We start from the raw sequence: 20051 nt of genomic DNA on the forward strand, positions 1-20051 counted from the left end.
GAATAATACCCCCCCCCCCCCTTTCCCCAGAAGTATATATTACGTGTTTTCAAGCTCTTTGATAATAAGATAAGATTTGGAACAGTAACTTGAAGTTTAAGTATTCCCTTTAAATAACCAACTGATGTTTTATGACTGTTCTTAAATAATTTCATCTATTTTAAGGATAATATAGTCCTGGCATTGAGGATTTATCCCTTCTTTACATGCTTGGATGGTTCTTCACTAATTTAGATGGATAAGGTGTTGAACCTTTGTTTGAAGTTTGAATCTGCTTGACAACCATATATAACTGTCTTATTCGGTGAATGCAAAAAACTATATGGATTTCCGAATTGTGAAACTACTCGATTAATTTAATGATTTGAACTCTCTCGTCATTTTTGTATTTATTTGATAATTTAATAATTAACTTGATTTTATAAAATTTTCTGCATATACCATGTCACTTTGGAAGCCACATCATTCATCTGAGGTTGTTGCTTTAGGTTCCTGTTCGACACCTTGTGTTTATGGTTCATGGTATTGGTCAAAGGTTGGAGAAATCTAATCTAGTTGATGATGTTGGGAACTTTCGGCATATTACATCTAGTCTTGGAGAGCGGCACCTCACTTTACACCAACGTAGCACTCAAAGAGTCCTCTTTATCCCATGCCAGGTAGCTAAGAAACCCTTCTTTGCTTCTTGGCATTTTTTATATTTCACCTTGTTGATCCCTATTATTATGCCATTTCCATTTAACTTTTTTGTTTTTTTTTTTAGTGGAGGAAGGGTCTGAAGCTTAGTGGTGAGGCTGCTGTTGAAAAAATTACTTTAGATGGAGTGAAGGGTTTGCGTGTCATGTTGGGTGCGACAGCTCATGATGTTTTATATTACATGAGTCCCATATATTGTCAAGACATCATCAACTCGGTATTGCATGCTTTGTTTAGATTGCTGCTGTCCAATGTTTTCATTTTATCTATACTTGTTCTTCATAGTTCTTTGTTGATGGGTTAACTGACATATGATTTGTCAGTTTCGCTCTTTCATGACAGTATATATAATTCTTATGCAAATGATACATATCATCAAAGAAGGGTGACACCTATACCTGCCTTGTGAACTTTGCCCTCTTATCGTGCACTAATATACTAGCCTTAATGAAATCTATAGCCGCCATGTTATAAAGAAGGGTGATGCTAAAAAGAGTTGCAATCTCATTACATGGCTAATTATTCGCCAAACTCTCAATCTCAGTACATGGCTCAATGGAATTATGACCAGTCACCAAGATTAGTTGGGAATTAATAAGGTTTCGTCTTCCACATTTACTGAATGTGAATCAACTTTTGTTGGCGGAAGGAAAGTAATTTTTTTTTGCCTTATAAGCAATGAACTCTTCTTGAAACTTGCTAGGGTGTTTTGGTTATTGCTGATTCAAGATTTTAGAACCTTGTCGATTTAGTTGTGAGATATATATTTATGATAAGAAACTGGGGAGATTATAAAAACTAAAAAGAAAATACAACTTGTAGGCCAAGGGGAACTCCCTTGCCAGGAAAAAACCATTACATAAGCTTTTTCCAGCTTTAAATAATCCAATAAATGCAGCGACTACAAGAAACCTTTTTGTGAATGACACTCGATTATGAGGCATCATGTTTACAAATGATATAATACTGGTTATGTAGCACTGACAGATTTTCATGATATAAGCTCTTCAAACATTACTTTGCTCTAGAGGACTAAACGGGTATTTACATTTCTCTTCAGGTATCTAACCAATTAAACCGACTTTATATGAAATTTCTTAGAAGGAATCCAGGATATGATGGAAAGGTATGTGGCTTAAAGTTTTTTTTTTCCTTACTATTAACTTCTGTTAAAATCGATTATACAAATTGGGTATTTTTATGTATTTTGTATTATTAATTAGGTTTCCATATATGGACATTCTTTGGGAAGTGTCCTTTCATATGATATCCTCTGCCACCAGAAGAATCTGTCATCTCCTTTTCCAATGGATTGGATGTATGGGGAACATGCTAGAAGTGAAGGGTTCTCGGGGGTGCATGATCAATCCTCTGCACAGAACTCTTCTTGCAATACGGAGAATAATTGTTCTACTGCAGTTTATGGATGTGCAGACATTGTACAACTTGCTAAAGAGGATGGTGAGAGAAATATGCATTTGGAAGATCCTTCAATAGTTGCGGATCCTGTGCCATTGCATTCATCTGATCTCATTATTAAACATGAAAATGCTTGTGGGGAAGCTGATTACGATTCCAGCAAAAGGCTTCCTCAAACAAGTGATGAGCTGGAGGAGTTAAATAAAAATGAAAATTGCGACTTAGAGGTCCCCAGTCTAAATAGAATTGGCGAACTACAATTTGAGAATTCAAAAGATGAAGATGAAATAATCAAATCCCTGAAAGAAGAGGTCAGTAGACTCAGCATTATTTCACACATACATATGTCATGGTTTATTTATTTTTGTATGCTTTCACTTGCACATACATGTCTTGTTTTACTTATTCTTGTATGCTTTCAGTGTACAGTCTCCATTTATTATAGTATGTGTTATTTGAACTTCTCATTTGTCAGGTTGATTATCTTAAAAAGAAATTGGCAGAACTTGAATTGATGTCTGCTAATAGGGATACAGATGGAGTATTGAATGAAGGTGCCTCCTAATTGTTTCACTTCTTTGTTTACTTATGGGAAGAAATTGTACCCATGATATATTTGGTCTTTGAAACATTATCAGGAAATAAGAAAAGTTTAATAGGTATGCCCAAGGAACCCATGTTAGAAGAGTTGCCTCCCGATCAAGATGATGATTCAATGAGTTTTACTCCTCAGATAAAGTACAAAAAGCTTGCATTTAAGGTACGGTGGGAGGAGTGGGATTGAGAAGAGAAATTCTTTTGACATATTCCAACATATATGTGTGTATTATTTTATTTTCTTGTTGAACGTCAGGGAACACTGATTTGCCCCAACTATTTTATGTACAATTTTTTTTTCTCTAATTAGGTTGATACATTTTTTGCTGTTGGATCTCCTCTTGGCGTTTTTCTTGCACTTCGTAATATCCGTATTGGAATTGGTAAGCACACATCTGTGACATGCTAGCTACATTGTATATATATATATATATATATATTTTTTTTTAAACATGAAACAACTTCTTATGGATATAATGAGCAGGGATAATTCTTCAAGGTATACAACTCCTAGAAAAGAAGACTCTCCAAATTTCTGCAATGCAAGATCAATTTTGATGTGAAAATTGATTTTGCATTGCAGATAATTTGGGGACTTTTCTTTTTGGTATTAAACTAGCAAGTTTCTATTTATTTTGTTATTGATATTCAATATGTTCTTTCTGAATCTGGAGTTATTCAGTTGCACTCCTAGAGTTAGGTTTATACGCTAAATGATTTTGACGTTTCTAAAAACTTATTTGTTGGACTTCAGGAAAAGGGCAAGAATATTGGGGTGAAGAAAATATAAAAGAAGAAATGCCAGCTTGCCGTCAAATGTTTAACATTTTTCATCCATTTGATCCGGTCGCATACAGGTCTTTCAAAGTGATCTTTTGTATTGCGCAAATAGAGAATGCATATTTGAACATTCTAAGTGCTTGATTCATTTTTATAACAGCCACCTTGTGATTTACTGTCTGTTATTTGATCATCATCATCTTTTCTTTTCTTTGACCCACATGCACTTTTTGTTTGACACCCTCATTCTTTATTTATCGACTTGAGGAAGACACTGTTTTGGCTTTTTGGCCATGCAAGCTTGCCTAGAGCATTTATTTGTTGTGTATCTGAGTTCGTTCATAATTTTTATAGTTGGAATTCTGTCCCTTTAAAACAGAAGAAAATGTTGTGATTTTCTTTTATCTATAATTGCGGTCTGTTTTCTATTTTTGTTCTTGATATGGTAGTCAGTCTACATTATGGAGAACGTTTAATGAAAGTTTTTTTTTAATAAAAAAATTATACAGAGTAGAGCCACTTGTTTGCAAGGAGTACATGCTTGAACGACCTGTTATTATACCATTCCATAGAGGTGGAAGGAGGTTGCATATTGGATTTCGGGTAAATATCTTCATTACATTGATATTGTGAATTGATATTGTTTTGGGATTCTGATAGATTTTGCTGAATGTTATGCAGGAATTTACTGATAACTTGGCTCTTCGTTCTCAGGCAATGAAGGACAATCTACACACTCTGGGGGTGGGTTGTTCTAGATGTTCTAAGATTTCGTCTTCTTCTCATGCTTGGCTTTGGTTTTTTTATTTTTCTTTTCAAATCATTTTTCCTTTTAAACCTTCCAAATCACTTTTCTTAAATCCTTTCATCATACCATATGAGTCACTAGTACACCATTTGATTTCACCACATTGTGTCCTCTGAGATTATTTTAATTACTTTGCTTCTATTATTGTTAAAGTTGTACTTGGAATTATCTCCCAAGTGCTTCGCTCGTTAAAATGCATTTTAAGAACATTCTCTTGGGTGGAATTCCTTGTAATGGTTGTTTATGTTCAGTAATGAAGATAGTGGAATATATATCGAATTACCTCCCAATTTATGTTCAGTAACTTAAGTTTGGTTTTGGATCTTTGTAGAGCTTTGTTGAACAAAAAACAATTATCTTCCTCCTGAAAGATATATGTTAAGTATTGGGTTAATGTAAGAAATTGCTGACGGTTCTGATGTACATTATTTGACAGGTTAAAGTACTCACAATTTGCCAGTCTAGAAAGGCAGATGGTGTAGAAGGTATTATATCAGCTTCTAAAGCGGCGTCTGCTCTGATTTTGTACATTGTTACTCACTAGTGGCTAGCAGGATCTGTAGGATAACTATGTGCTGTATTTTTTCGATATCGTTATCTTTTTTCAAAAAACTAAGAACCATCTTTTAGAACATCCTCCTCCCTCTTCCCTCTTCTCATGCTTGTTTATAAATAAATAAAATGAAATCTCACTCTCTCTCTCTCTCATATTTGTGCACCTATTCTAGAAGGAGCTGAGGATTTTCAAGGAGGAGAACTGAAGTCTTATGGTGTTGCAATGATGGAGAGATTGACAGGAAGTGAAGGAGGGCGGGTTGATCACATGCTTCAAGTATGTGCACCTTTTACCATATGATATCAAGATGCTGAATTTTCCCGTCTAAAATCCGTTGCTTGTTATCATGTAAATGCATGATTCAAAAGTTAGTAGTTTATACCTTTGTTAGTCTTTGGATGAGAAACCAAAATTTTAAGAAGTACTATGACAAAGTATACTATAGATGCATGGTGGAGCTACCTTAGGTATCACAACTTGAAGTATTTTGCAAATTAGTTAATGAATTGTAATTGGCCAAAACTGGGGCAACCTAACGTCTTAGGCCTCCCGAGATGCTTTTTATCCAAATCACCTTTTAAAGGCAAAAATAGTTTTTGTAGTTCCATCAAGTCTTTTTGTGATCTGTACCAAAGGTTTCGTCTTTATACTTTTTTTCTTATTGTCCGGTTGTTTATCCTTTCATTTGCTCTATGAAATAATATATATGTTCCCAGCTTGAATTGTATGCCTGACATCGTTGTCATCGATTATGTGAGAATAACTCTGCTGATCTCTCTTTAATTAAAGCTCGTTGACTTGCAGGATAAAACTTTTGAGCATCCATATCTGCAAGCCATTAAGTCCCATACGTGAGTTTCATGTATACTTAAATCCAGTAGAAATAACGTTCCCTTCCCTCTATTCTCCATGCATTAAGCAATATTTTCCCTGAAAAACTGTGTTATTCTTTTCCATATATTGCCAAAAAAAATTGGGTTCTGCAACTGCATTGCTGTGTAGGCTGTCTTGGTAAATGAAATAGTTTTGAGTGGAGTGTTGCTCGTTCTAACTGTTTTGATTTTTGGCATGCAGAAACTACTGGAGGGATCATGACACTGCTCTTTTCATATTGAAACACTTGTATCGGGATATACCTGAAGATCCCGATACGCCCCCAGAATATACTGAGCCCGATTCAAAGGATTGCTGGTACAATCAAAGAGAGAGTATTGAAGAGGAGCTTTCATTAACATTTTCCGATGAGGCTGTGGTAAGGAGCTTCTCAAGGAAAGTGAAGAAAATGATGAAAAATCAAAGATAGACGTCAAGTGCAACAAAGGCTATAGCATCATCTTCTCTGTGGCCTAGCCTAGGTACAGCTACTACTAGTTCTAAGGTTTAGTGAATTTTGATGCCGAAGGTTGGACGGCCGGGATTGTTATGTTAATGAGTATGCAAATTCCCACCTTCAAATATGGGGAGAGACTTGTGGTTTCTCTTTTCTTTCCATGTACATATAAAGGAAAGGAAAACAAAACGAGGACGTAATATTTCAGATTAAATGTAAATTGTAAATTAATACCTGTAAATTTTTTAGTATACCTCTTGCTGTGAGATGATTAGATGTAATGAACTTGTGAGGCTAAACTGCTGCATTCTCTGCAAGTGTAAGAACGCAGGCAGACAGATAAAACATATAAACATAGTATTTTATAATTATGAGTTCATTGATAATTCTCTGCAAGTGAAGAATCATGAGTTCATTGAGGTCACAATTCTTATTTCTTATTTGAGTTAGAATGCTTCAACTCCCAACGGCCAGTACCAATGCAAAACCAGGTTCCCTAAGATAAAAATTCGTATTCAGAGGATAAATGATCTGTAAAGTTGTGGACTAGGAAACTACATTAGCCGTAAACATACATAGCCTCAATAGCTGCCTGAACTAAATTAATTTATTTTCCTCGTCACTTCTCAAAAACACTTCCTGCTGCTTACAGGAATTCTATTGAATGTATGCAGAGTCGAAATAGAAATGGCTAAGCAAAGTTACTTTGCTCTTTTGAATTGATGGTTTTTGGGTAAAGGTTACACATCCCAACCACCTTTTTCTAAGTTTTCTGCCTTGCTCAATACACTTTTCTTGGTGTCTTCTTGAAATTGGCTCATCCTGCACATTAACAGTACCATATGCTCATTTTATTTACTTGAAGTTCCACAATATATATTCGTAAGCAAATAAGAGAAGCACCTTGAGAGTAGATCCGTGTCTGCCACCCCCAACATCCTTAATGCCAGCAAACCAGCATTGGTTGCGTTATTGATTGCAACAGTAGCCACCGGAACTCCCCTCGGCATCTGCACCAGAAGTCCTTAAAATAATCATAAATGCTCGTGAAATGGGAACCAAGAATTTGCACAAACAATTGCCAAAAGCAAACAAAAAGATCAATTCTACAAAACCCATATATTCACTTATGCTAGCACATTCACTTAAAACCTTCTTAATCTCATTCCAGGGATAGGTTAGGGACCAACTGATTTAACAGATCACAATAGGTGACCTCGAAAAATGCACCAAAATTTATGTTTATACGCCAAAAAGAAATTATTAATCAAACCGATAGAACCAGAAATTATTTTGAGACAAAAACAGAGTACCTGCACAATTGACAGAAGTGAATCAAGTCCATCCAATGTCGAAGCACGCACAGGGACACCAATAACAGGCAACGGCGTAAGTGAGGCAACCATACCTGAAAATCAAGCTACCAGTCGCTAATGATAAATTCCCTATTTTTTGGGAAAATAAATATAGAAATCCCCAATCTTTCATTGTTTGCCAGATTTCACACTAAGAACTATCCCCTGAATTTAACATGCAATAGCCAGTGACCCAAGTAATTTTGAACTCAAGACTGCGTAAACGAGCAATTTTGTTCATTTCACCAGCCCTTTAGAATGACATATTTTGTTCTATCCAAATATTATATACTAGGAAGCATTTAAATGACTAGCCTGGTAAATGGGCTGCACCCCCAGCACCAGCAATGATAACCTGGATCCCTCTCTCCTGAGCAGATGAGGCATAAGAAAACATCCAAGCAGGGGTTCGATGTGCAGAAACTATCTTTATCTGCATATTTTTGAAAGAAAAAAGAAAAGAAAAAAAAAAAAAACTCACAGGTTAGACATATATATATATATCCATCAAGAAAATATAGGTTAAAATACAATTGTGGCTCCGTTACTTTGAGTTTCATTTTAACTCATGTACTTCAAATGTCCTTTGAACTTACGTTTATCAAAATTGGTTGAATAATAACTTTCACGCAAGAAACATGCAATGTGAATACTTTTTCAAAATTTAAAGAGACTAATAGAGACTGTTTTTATAATTGAAAACCCAAGACTAAATATATACATTTAATCAAAAGTATATGGACCAAAATGGTATTTTTAACCAAAAGTATGTATATCATGAACAAAAACAACGTCAATCACCAAATACAAAAATTAACCTCGTAAGGCACACCAAATGTGTCAAGGACCTTTGCAGCATCTCTCATTACAGGAAAATCTGAATCCGAGCCCATTATGATTCCAACACGGCGTTCAACTGTGTTGAGTATGATTTTAATAAGAAACAGAAATGATCAAATAGAGAAAAGATCAAATTTTTACTATACATATATGAAACTTCAATGATACCTACCTACCAATATATATGCAATTTCCTTTAGGAATAGGAAAGAGGTTTTCCTTCGAAACTAAGAAATACAAAAGCTAGATTTATAAGTTAACCAATAAGTCATGATATAACTTTCTTATAAGATCCATAATGCGTGATCTGGCCTATTTGTTATAAAGGCTGAGCATTTAGGGAAATTCTGTATTTTTTAGCAGCTGTATTATCGTTCCAGATTCTTTAATTTTCAAGATTAGTTAGAAGTTCAAGATTAGTAGGTAAAATTGTTAGGCTTAGTTAGTTAAGTCCCTAGCTGATTGAACGTTTGTATGAACTAGTATAAAAGCTAGTTCCTTTTCTTCTAATTGGCCAAAAATAATAATGTGAGGTTTTACATTATTTTCTTTTTTCTCTTTTCTAAGTTGACATTGAAAAGATTATAACTAAGGAAAGAGCATACGAATAACTGATATAGTAATTTGATTAGCATTGTAACCACTCCTTTGAAAATCGTACTTCAATTAACACAACCGTTAACAGGCTAAAAAAAAAAAAACCAGATGAAACACTAAAACATGAAGCATCACGGAGGGAGGCTGACCTGCAGGTTTTTCAGAAGCTTCATCAAGCGTGAATGATAATAAGTTTTCAACAACACTCATAGACCGGCCAACAATCGTGATGTGACCCATCTTTCTTTGCTTTCTCATTTCTGGTTCATGAAGGGAGTCGATTAAATGTTGAGTTCGCAATTCAAGAAGGGGAAAAATGTAAAGAGGAAGAAAAATTTAAGCCTAACCCGATTTATTATACCAATGAACAAAAGCTCCAGATATACTCAATGCCCTTTGCATCAGTTGATGAGCTAAATAAAAACCAGGTTCCCCCTGAAAAAAACAGCAACAGAACAACTATCACAAGTGTTTACTTACAGCTACAACATGCATATTCAAAGTCTATTCTACTATGAAGTTTGAACTGATGCCCTGCCTTTAATGTTAGTAAGGCTTTGTTCTCCTAATTATGATTGATCAATCATCGATGCCCTCAAAAGTATCAAATTGTGTTATATCATATATAGCTTCCAAGTATCTCAGCCTCATCCAGGATAAGTTCACTGGTATTGAAACTTATAGTCAACATTTAAATCACTAAATTACCTAGCCTCTAATACTTAAGCTGCTTAACATAAAGAATTCTGCCGCACCTAACATGTATTGTTTCTTCCTCTTTTGTTTTTAAAAATAGCAAATGTAGTTTCAATCAATAAAGAAAATATCACAAAGCAAAAGGGGATAACATATTCTTAATTTACCTCATCTTCACCTAGAATATTATACATAATAGCAGCTGGAGTTATCATTGATGGATCGCCAAGGGGAAGACCAAGGACTGCCCGCAAATGCTGCTCATATTGAGAGGTCTTGCAAGACTCAATTGTGTGATGACCACTATTATGAGGTCTAGGTGCCACTTCATTCAGTAAAATCTGTTAAAGGTAAAAAAAGATGATCAGTACATTAGTCCCAGAGTCCAAAAGAAGAAAAATGCTAATAACACGATATTTTTACAGTAAGTTAACACTGATTATACAACCTGACCATCTTCTGTCAAAAACAACTCTACAGCAAAAATGCCAGCACCTTCCAGAGAGCTAACAGCTTTGAATGCAACATCGGTTGCAAGTTTCTTGATCTCCCATGACACACTAGCTGGAGCTTTGACGATGTGACAAATATTTTCTCTACAGGGACAAATTTTTTTATGTGATGCCTAAGTAACTTTTTTTATGGAAAATCAGCTATCATTGAGAAAATGGAAAAAAAAAAAAAAAAAAAGACCTATAAACAACAGCCCAGCAAGAGGAACTGGCCAAAAACAAAGCTAGAACCAATGTGCTGTCTGAATGCACAGGAGTAATGTAAGATCAGTGCAATTACATCTTACAATTTTCTCTTTATAAGAATGAATTTTTATCATAAATGAAATGAGCCTGCAGAACCAAGAGTTCCAAATAATTGCTCCAGTTGATAAAGAATCAAAGAAAGCTAATACTTACAGAAGACTTATCTAACACAGCCTGAGAAGAGGAGACAAAAACATACGGTCCCAAAAAGTTAAGAGCTGCCCTTCAACATTTCAAAAGTTATAATTACTTCCAGCCAAAATTTTCACATAATACACTTCACCACACTGTAACAAGAAGCTTTAGCTTTGGAATTAAGCAAGGGGCCAGTAAGCATAACTGTGTAGAAACTATTCATGGAGGTGGAAAAAATATTGGGTTGATCAAAGACTCCCAAAAGACCCTACTACAACTTGAAAGTCGAGATATTATGGCCCACTGTTTAGTTGTTTCACCCTGCTGATTAGGTTGATAAAAAAAATAAAATAAAAATAAATCTATTGTGAAGACAACACAGCTTTTGACTTCCACAAAAGACTGGCGGCTGAAGGCTCAAAGACGGCGGGGAAGAAGAAGCAATGATCGGAATTAAGCTTAGGCTAGAAACGAAAGTAAAGGAAGGTCCTCAACAGTAATTTTCAGAGCAAGTGTTTAATAACCTAATACCATTTTCACGAAATTGTAAGAAGGATCAACTCATAAAAGGATACTCCCATGAAAGCAAGTTGCATCCAAGGAAGCCAAAGCAATACTTCTTGAGCTCCACAAAGATTTGATAAAAAACCTGTCAATCTTGACCCAACTAGGTTTTTGTAAATGATAATTAGGATTTGCCATAAGGATAACATCCGCCACCATAGCATGTTTATTTCTATCTTCCAACTTATGAAAGAACTATCTTCCCTCCATTTACTCAACCTAGGACAAGTACATCTAAACTTATCGTTCACCTCAACTTTGAATCTTTCATGTTCTACAACTACAAACCCTTTATAATCCTCCTGAGAATAGAGAGACGAAGATAGGTATCAAATAAAAAGTTAGACATCGACATAGTATGATTGATAATTTACAGACACTTGCATATGATGCATGCAATTTACAATAACAAGTGGGGTTGTGGGGATTTGAACCTCCTACCATAAAGGAGGTAATACTCACCAATACCATTGAGCTATACATTTCATGAATTTACATTTTTTTAAAGCTTGCAAGGAGAAATGGAAGTTTGAAAGAAGGGAAAGGGAAGAACATATAAAAACTGTATCCTTCAACTTACTTGTGAATAGTTTCAACAACAGGATAGCATGCCATGAAGTTGTCTCTACCTCTTGCAATAACAACTGACAGTTCCTATCAAACAAAAGGAAAACAAAGATCAGATGTCAACCTGAAAAAGATATACAAACAGAAACTTCATAATGCTTAGGTCCAGGGCTTCATATGCAAATTGATCTGTGTTATTGTTCATTTATCACATTCACACATTCTTACAAAAGAAAGAAAACTAAAAAAATTCTAGAAACTCTTTTTTAACGGCTCTCTTGGTGTAGATTCTATGCTCCTTTCAACAACTATCACTAAAATGTTCTTTAAGCTAACTGGAAAAGCTTTGTGTAAGCTTCATTGCTTGGGACATGGCTTTACTCCCGATGAAATTCTTTCGTTACATATAAAAATAAATAAAAATAAATAAAAATAAATAAAAATAAATAAAAATAAATAAATAAAAGAAAAGAAATAAAGAAAGGGAAATGCATACATAGGGAGAAAAAAGCAATTAAGAGTGAGGTGAATGATCAACAAGGCAAACAGCATGCTAAGACCTAACCTTCACGAAAGGTGCCCACTTCTCGACATATAAGCCACGCTCAAATCCACCCAGAGCTGGACATATTGACAAAGTGCATAAGTTATTAGAAAACAAGGAAATATATTAAATAAAATTATGCGTAAATTAAGATCTCAAACGGACCAAGAAGTAAACATAACAAGCATACAAAATGCCTAATTACTTAGACTCCCAAATTAAATTTCTACAAGTACAAAAAAAAATGTAACAATTGATTAAGACATATCCTAAACCAAAATGTCTCAGCTTCGAATCTCCATCTCCATATGTTTTTTTTTTAAAGCATACTTTCTTTGAGAAAAAATAAAGGAACATAAGAGCATCCTAAAAAACAAAGCCTACAAAAAAAAAAAAAAAAAAATCAACATTGATGCCCCAAGGAAAACATAAAACCTAACGATGAGCTAGATGTCAGTACTATCCCACTTCCCACCGCTTTGTAGAGTAGCTCTCTCCTCAGCCCACAACATAGTGTGAAATCAAGATCGTTTCATTGAGCAACCCATAGGTTGTTCTCAAAAAGTTACGGGACTATATGTCTCTATTTGAAATGTCACAAAAAGTGGCCGCAGATATAGAAAGGCCTTTCAGAAATTACTTGTGGAAAGATAGTGCACACCTTGTTCGTTGGAATATTATAAACCTCCCAACAGAAAAGGGAGGTCTCGGTCTTCTCTCGATAAGGAAGAACACAGCTCTCCTCGCCAAATGGATATGGAGATATCATCATAAAGAAAAGGCCTTATGGCGAAATCTTATAAAGGCTAAATATACTCCTACATCAAACAAAGATCACCTCCCTCCATCTTCTACAAAAGGGCCTTGGAAGTACATAAAGAAACATCAAAATCTCATCACCCACCGAACTCACCATAAGGTGGGGAATGGGGGAAGCACATCATTTTGGACCAACCCATGGATTGAAAACACCACGCTAGCTTTGAAGTATCCACTTTTGTACAGGCTTTCTCACAACAAAAAAGCCACGATTAAAGAAACGTGGAATGTTGTCAACAAATTTTGGGATTTGAAGCTTGGTAGGAATCTGAAGGATAATGAAGTAACAGAGTGGGCCGAATTAAGCCTTGACCTTGCCCCTGTGGTATTGTCAAACAAAGAAGACTCACTAACTTGGCTCCTTAGCGCTGACGGAGTCTTTTCTACAAAATCCTTGATGATGGACATGGGGGAAAAAGTAGAAGCAATAAATCCCACGCTAGCAAAGACAATATGGAAACATCAACCTAAAAAGGTGAAGTTCTTCCTTTGGGAAATAGCGCATAAAGCCATCAGCACAAGTGAAAATCTTCAAAAAAGAATGCCTTACATCACTCTCTCTCCAAATTGGTGTCCACTATGCAAGAAAGCAAACGAATCACAATGTCACTTGTTTATGCAATGCACATACACTCAAAATTTCTGGACAACGATTCTTAATATATTCGGATGGCATCTCACATTTCTTAGGGAGGTAAAGGATTTTTGGGATATGGCCTTAACGTACCACCTTTTCAAGAACGCAAAAGCCCTATTATGGAAAAACCTCATCATGGCTTTCTTTTGGAATCTGTGGAAAGAAAGAAATCAAAGAATATTTGCAGAAACGATACAGACCTACACAAAACTTTTCGACAATGTTGTTTATCAAGCTATATCTTGGTGTAAACTGTCTAATATTTTTACTTCCTATAGTTATACCTCCCTCATTGCAAATTGGGAAGGTCTTTTGTAAACATCATGGATTATACATCCCTCTAGTAAATTTCACTCACCAATGAAATTGTCTCTTATAAAAAAAAAAAAAAAAAAAAAAAAAAAATTTAAAAAATCGCAATAAATTACAGGCTTTTAGCATACTGTTATTAATATATTGCAATTTCAATATTTAAAAAGAACTTAAAATAAAGAAACAAATTATATATCAGATATATCTCACCAAAAATGGCAGAAGAAAGCTCCTCCACACTTTTCGCAACAGCATTTCCTCGTCCATCATAAGCAAATCTTTTGCTCTTAATCATGAGAGGATAACCAAATATATCACCTGCTTTCTTTGCACCTTCAAGATCTTCGATCTGTAAGAGAAAACATTAATGGTCAGTAAGAAATCTGCTACTGTTAAACACAAATATAAGGGCAAGAATGGCAACACCATTAAGGAGAAGTCAATGCAGATAATATAACCTGCATAAACTCGGGCAATGGAATTCCATGCTGAGAAAAATGAACTTTTTGGAGATATTTGTCCTGTAACATAATAAATGATAAAGGATCAGAAATAATAAACAAATATAGTAGACAATTTATTTCGATCTCTGAGCAACGTAATGGTGGAGGTTAGAAGATTTAATCTTCTTGAGCAGATTGCAGGGACAATTTGATAGGTGTATAACACATGCATTGGCTATTTTAATAGATATCAACCAACAAGAAGAGAGAGGGAGGAGACTAGTACTGCAAGATAAATAAGATGTAGTCATGATAACAGCGTTATAGGCAAATTTCTGGTTAGAAGCTTCTTTAAAGGTGTATGTATTATGCATTCCTCTATTTCCATTATAGATGTAGTCTTCATTCATCCGGTCCTCATAATAAAAGATTGACTGAAAATCTTACAATTGACAAGTAACTTTTGGACTTAAAAAAGAGATGGCTTTCAAAACCAAATGTACACATGAAGAAACACAGGCCTGAATTATACGGATGGTAGATGCTCTCGGTTGACAATCAATTCCTTGCTCCTCGAGAATCTCTAGTGTGGCCACATCAACGTGTTCAATTTCAACTGTTAAGACTTCACATCTAACTACCATGGACGGAACTTACTGTTACTACCATGAGCATTAAAAAAGAACTAATGAACGTAAAAAAATGTACCTCTTAGCAAATTCTTGGACAGTATTACTATCATCAAAGTCACCAACCATGTGATAGTAAGCTAACGAACTAGCAGGGCAGTTTACAAGTGGGTCGAGAATTGCGATTTTGATGGACAATTTGGAGGCTGCTTGACAAAGCATACGACCCAGTTGGCCCCCTCCTAGGACACCAACAATTTTTTCAGAAACTCCATGAACAGCAATTTCATCTTTCCTGCAAGTAAATACCAGAGAAGAGATTCTAACCAAGAGCTATTTCATTCTCATGTTTCCAAAATTAAGGAGGTGGGGGTAAATAGACTGAAACATATCCCTGGAAGAAAAGTTATACTAAAAGGTGCAGTGAATTGAAAACAAACCGGGGAAGAGTCTCAGTAGAATGAAATGATGCGGAGCAGTGTAGGGTGTGATTCTTGCGCTGTGGTTGTTTGGCCATTTTTAGCAGTGAAGGGAAACTATAAGATGGGATGATGTTTGAATCAACAAACCAGCTTAGAGCTTTAATCCTTTGCGAAGATAGAGAAGGTGTACGTATAATATCCGAAACTAATACATAATTTGGGCGGCTAGGTGAAGTCATCGAGGAACTCGAAAGCATCGTGTGGAATAGTTAAGCCTAAAACAACTGCAATGAAGGAAAGAGTACTCTGCTTTCCACGTACACGGATGGAATGTACTGACTAGAAAGATGAAGAAGAATCAGAAACTCCAATGGGCGGCGCGGCGGCCGAGAGAGACGGAATAACTGAGGGGCTTCTTTCACTGTTTGCAGATGCTTTCGCCGGACATTGGTGCCTGCTCCCTGCTCCCTGCTCTCTGCTCTCTCCACTGGTGGGTTGAACACCTTTCTCAGATAAACCGAACCGATTCTTTCCGGTTTGGATGTTAGAGAACCGACGAATCTCCAGCTTTCTTCAAATAATCGAACCGAACCATTTGGTTTGGTTCAACCTAGTTCATCAGTTTGGTGCATGGGTCTTGAGGCCAATGAGGCTTAAAGATGTAAGACACGAGGCAAGAGCCATGAGGTCTAAAAGAAAGAAGGCACGAGAAGTGAGGCATGAGGCGTGAAGCTTTAGGTCATGCCCAAGACCCGACCCAATTAAGAATAGCCAGCGAGAGGTCCAAAACCCGAGAAATGGACTTAGATATGGGCTTCCTCTTGCGCCTAAGTATGGGCTTTGAAATGGACTTAGATACAGGCTTCCTCTTGGGCCTAAGTATGGGCTTTTAAATGGACTTAGATAAAGGCTTCAGCTCGGCCCCGGTACTGTTGCTATAATTTAAAAGCCCTCCTGAATTTTGAGCCACAACTTTGGCAAGGCTTTTTCGGGGACTAGCACGCTTCCCATTACTCAACGAAGGCTTCCCATTGTCCGGTTCTTTCTGGAATGTGGGATCCTTTTAGATCGTACCGGAAAGTTCGTTTCGCACAGTATTTAGATTTTCGCGCGCGATATCTTCTCCTCCCGCTGCTTCTCTCCCTCTCTCTCCCCCGGTTCTGTACAAAGTTTATGTTATCACTGAGAGTTTGCTATGGGGAGTTTGTCACAGAGACATGTTAATCAAATGGATGGAAATCAAGTGAAAGCAAAAAATTCTGGTACTCTGTTCTTAACTATCTTATTGATTTAAACTGTGTGTTATTTACTAGAAAGCCGTATATTCTTGATCGGATGCAAATGCAGGACTCATGAATTCATTTTAGGTCACAAGACTATGTTAGTATTTCATAGGGTAGAAAGCAATGCAGAATTCTCCTGATTGATTGCTTTAGGCACGGGGATGCGATATCTATTGATCATCAAATAAACAAACACTGGAAACACACGAAGAAATATGCTCTCCGATTTTAGAGGAATCTGCTTATTGCATGTCAATGTTCGTTCACTTGTTTTCAACTGTCACTGTCGCTCAATCTCTACTTTGTTCGTTTATAGTTTCCGCAAATAAAATGATTTCAAACGCGGAAAATTATAGTTGTCTGTGCTGATTACTTCCGGGTGAACAAAGATCTATCTCCTCCGAAATGTAAATTGTCTGTGCTTTAAGAACTCCCTAGGAAAATTGTTAGTTAGCGTCTACTGTCTTGACGTTAGTATTGTTCTTGATCCGTCTAGCATTATCATAAGAACACTCGTGATTTAATGCATTTCTTTACGAGACATTTGATAATTTTCTGGGAGCCGTAACTTCACATGTTCGAGTTTTTGAATCTTATGCCACCACATATAATATGTTTTGAGTGTGCTATCCAATGTTAGATCTTGCGTCCCACCTTTTTTTTTTCCTTCCTTTTTCTATTTAATTTTTTTTTTAATTGGCTAATAATTTAAAAGAAGATCCTCATGATAATTGAAAAACCCGAATAGTGGTTCTCTAAAAGTGGACGTGGTGTTGTCATGATCAAATTTCTCTATGCGCGAAATGAGGTTATACTTGTAGAACATGTTAACAAAAATCTTGTATGTACATTTTTCAAAATGTCTGAGCACGCACGAGAATGGTGCATTGGAGTAATCTGTTTGTTTCACAAGTGCAGGCGGTGGAGTCTGTTTGATGAGCAATATATGGAGAGATGAGCAGCATCCATCCACCATCAATTTTATGTCTAATTTCCTAAGCGCAAATTCATTTCGCCTCAATTTTGTTCCAATCGCTCCAGTAATTTTCTTTACATTCTCGGTATGTAAATTTCATTGGCAACCGTTCTGTACTCATAGCAATCACTTATAGGACTTGATATTCAATTGTGGGGGTTTATCAGTGGCTTTTGCTTTTGTGACAAGTTGGGATTGCAGCAATACGTCATCAATCTTTTGCAGGTAGCTTTGTTGTTGTTGTTGTTGTTGTTTATTTATTTATTTATTATTATTATTATTTTTGCTGGTTTTGCCTTTTGTTGTGTTTGATTCAGTCTGATTTTGACAGAGTTCAGAAGTTGATGAAGCAGTTTGCAAATTTCTATGTTGTTGTTGCCCTTCCAACCAAGGAGCAGAATGATTCATTTGTTCAATCTTACTTCAGGTAACCATAGTCTGGCACTTATGGTTCCTTGCTGTATTTTAATTTTGTTTTTCGAGAACTTACGTGCCTTTCTTTCCCTACAAATCTCGTGGAGAAATGGGATGGAAATTGGTAAGCCACCATTTGTACCAGTTCAGGATGTTGAGATGGGCTTTGAGAAGATTGTGAAGATAGCACACTCCCGTGGAGGTAATAACCATTTTTAATCTGGGCCGAATACTTTTCTTAATCATCTTCAATAATTATATCAAATTACAGCATGCAAGCAGCAAGATGTCATGTCAAAACTGAGGACTGAGGTCAGTTGGTGTAGATATATTCTACTTGAATTAGTAATGACAATTTAACCTCTGGTGGTCGTATAATGTCTTTTTTACACTGTTTTAATCACCTTCTCCCCCTTTTGGGGCTCTTGTTGAAGAGGAAGAGATCCGTGCAAGTCATGGATGCTTTTCGTAGAGTCATGTCTTCTGTACCAGGCCTTGATGATCATGATGCGAATTCGGTAAGCTTACTTGAACAAAACCAGCTCACACTCTTCATTGTGTGGCATAGTTTTCTTGTTTGTTCCATTTCTCGTTCTATGTATCTCTGATATAACCTAGAAACCATTCACTCTCGAGTTATTGACCACCAAAGTAAAGGCGATTGTTGCATGCGTCTTTCACTTGTATGTGATACTGATCTTGAGACGACTGAAAAAGGAAATTTATTGATGGAAATATGTACTCTCTAGTTGTAAGGGTTTTATTTGAGCATTCTTATGTGGCTACTCTTCAGCTAAATCAAGCTATTGGTTCAATCGAGGCAATCGCGAAAGCATCCAAGGAGTGCATTTTGGAGAACACAGATCTGTCAGTGGACAAGGCAGAGAGAATTAGGAGCTTTTTCAGGGATCCAAAGTTCTACCTCAGTCCCAAAATAAATTGATGATATTGGAAATGGAAATCTCTTGATGAATTCCTCGGAAGAGTTTCCAGGTCAGTCAAATTTTAGCATTTCTTTTGCTGCGTACCTTTGAATTCAAGTTCAGTGAAACCTGGCCTATGTTTCTGCACACACACACACACACACCCAAGGAAATGCTATGAGAATCGTATAGAAGAATTAAGTTGGTACACATTCAACATGGTTGAAATTATTGTAAGAAAACAACATTCAACATGGGAAAATGTCAATCTCGGCATTCCTGGTTGCTCGGAGGGTCCAATTATGTGGTAATAAGACTATAATAAGCAAGTGAAATTTGAAGAGAGTAGCAAGTTTCCAAGCGTTTAGGGTAAATACTGATGAGTCGTCTTTCAACAGCCTAGGTTACGTTTTAGACTGGGCGAGAGGGATGGAGAAAGAATCTACCACTTTGCTGTTTCCTAATATAATAATATCCGTTGCTAAGCCTGAGGATGTAGGAATAATGTGTTGTAATCAAGTTTGACACGGTTTAAACTGTTGACCCATTCAGATTAAAATACATAAATGCTAACTTTTGTCAGTGCAACCTGTTGTTTGTTTAGATCGAGTCTCCTTCCATTACCCTAAGCCCCAAGCTACGTAATAAATATCCTCCTTCACTTGTGCCGTAACGGATATGGAGGAGTCTAGTTCACTCCACATGGGTATTTTTTTGGGGGTAATAACACATCCTTTTTTGAAAACTCAATTTGTAAATTGAAAATTACCCAAGTGAAACATATAGCTATTTATTATTTGGTCAATTCTATGTTAGTCAACTTCTATTCCTACTTTGTTCTGATGTTTATTTTTAAATAATTATATTTGTTCCCTTGACTTTATATAAAAATATGTTCGTTCTTAATTTATAGAATGCATTTTTCCAAAAAAAAAAAAAAAAAAAAAAAAA

The 20051-nt window shown here is 36.1% G+C and overlaps 3 protein-coding genes across 8 annotated transcripts in view; 2 read left to right on the forward strand and 1 right to left on the reverse strand.

Annotated features, from left to right (window-relative positions):
- Positions 1-6467, forward strand: part of LOC111444941 (phospholipase SGR2) — a 12195-nt gene extending 5728 nt beyond the window's left edge. Inside the window, exons 8-21 of one of the 2 annotated variants that reach the window (XM_023083094.1) lie at positions 489-659; positions 764-913; positions 1757-1822; positions 1920-2426; positions 2591-2669; positions 2754-2875; positions 3023-3095; positions 3467-3569; positions 4002-4095; positions 4174-4236; positions 4737-4785; positions 5029-5132; positions 5661-5707; positions 5931-6467. In XM_023083094.1, coding sequence (XP_022938862.1) covers positions 489-659; positions 764-913; positions 1757-1822; positions 1920-2426; positions 2591-2669; positions 2754-2875; positions 3023-3095; positions 3467-3569; positions 4002-4095; positions 4174-4236; positions 4737-4785; positions 5029-5132; positions 5661-5707; positions 5931-6159 — 1857 coding nt within the window. In that variant the 3' untranslated portion in view covers positions 6160-6467. Of the gene's footprint in view, positions 1-488; positions 660-763; positions 914-1756; positions 1823-1919; positions 2427-2590; positions 2670-2753; positions 2876-3022; positions 3096-3466; positions 3570-4001; positions 4096-4173; positions 4237-4736; positions 4786-5028; positions 5133-5660; positions 5708-5930 lie in introns of those variants that run through there. The other variant, XR_002710762.1, reaches the window with a different exon arrangement.
- Positions 6468-6678: 211 nt separating this feature from the next.
- LOC111444942 (phosphoribosylaminoimidazole carboxylase, chloroplastic-like) lies at positions 6679-16063 on the reverse strand. Of its 3 annotated transcripts, XM_023083096.1 has the most exons (16): positions 15523-16063; positions 15162-15377; positions 14975-15086; positions 14469-14531; positions 14221-14359; positions 12264-12319; positions 11712-11785; positions 10123-10270; positions 9842-10015; positions 9326-9413; positions 9128-9238; positions 8360-8457; positions 7857-7974; positions 7500-7594; positions 7090-7196; positions 6679-7008 (listed from the first exon to the last, which is right to left on the reverse strand). In XM_023083096.1, the coding sequence occupies exons 1-16, from the start codon at positions 15759-15761 to the stop codon at positions 6927-6929; spliced, it is 1920 nt and encodes a 639-aa protein (XP_022938864.1). In that variant the 5' UTR covers positions 15762-16063; the 3' UTR covers positions 6679-6926. The 3 variants fall into 3 exon arrangements, with proteins under 3 accessions (XP_022938864.1, XP_022938865.1, XP_022938866.1); XM_023083097.1 differs by lacking the exon at positions 15523-16063 and having other exon boundaries at positions 14975-15090; positions 15162-15320; XM_023083098.1 differs by lacking the exons at positions 14975-15086; positions 15523-16063 and having other exon boundaries at positions 15162-15229.
- A 520-nt stretch (positions 16064-16583) lies between these two features.
- The window catches only part of LOC111444705 (protein PARTING DANCERS), a 5553-nt gene continuing 2085 nt past the window's right edge, over positions 16584-20051 (forward strand). The window contains exons 1-9 of one of the 3 annotated variants that reach the window (XR_002710725.1): positions 16584-16766; positions 17706-17827; positions 17900-17988; positions 18095-18190; positions 18285-18379; positions 18449-18489; positions 18612-18695; positions 18971-19170; positions 19499-19682. Coding sequence is in view for 1 of the 3 variants with exons in the window: in XM_023082715.1 (XP_022938483.1) it covers positions 16700-16766; positions 17706-17827; positions 17900-17988; positions 18095-18190; positions 18285-18379; positions 18449-18489; positions 18612-18695; positions 18971-19120 (744 nt within the window). In the remaining 2 variants the exon portion in view is untranslated. Of the gene's footprint in view, positions 16767-17705; positions 17828-17899; positions 17989-18094; positions 18191-18284; positions 18380-18448; positions 18490-18611; positions 18696-18970; positions 19683-20051 lie in introns of those variants that run through there. The other 2 variants (XR_002710726.1, XM_023082715.1) reach the window with 2 other exon arrangements.

Source organism: Cucurbita moschata, unplaced genomic scaffold (assembly GCF_002738365.1).
Source record: "Cucurbita moschata cultivar Rifu unplaced genomic scaffold, Cmos_1.0 Cmo_Scf00007, whole genome shotgun sequence".
NCBI lineage: Eukaryota > Viridiplantae > Streptophyta > Magnoliopsida > Cucurbitales > Cucurbitaceae > Cucurbita > Cucurbita moschata.

Coding starts and splice junctions, on each gene's coding strand:
- LOC111444942 (XM_023083096.1), bottom strand. CDS start 15,761: ATGCTTTCGAGTTCCTCGATGACTTCACCTAGCCGCCCAAATTATGTA. Junction 14,532..14,974: donor CTACCATCCGTATAATTCAG/GCCTGTGTTTCT, acceptor ATTATGTTACAG/GACAAATATCTCCAAAAAGT. Junction 12,320..14,220: donor GCTTTCTTCTGCCATTTTTG/GTGAGATATATC, acceptor CAATATGTCCAG/CTCTGGGTGGATTTGAGCGT.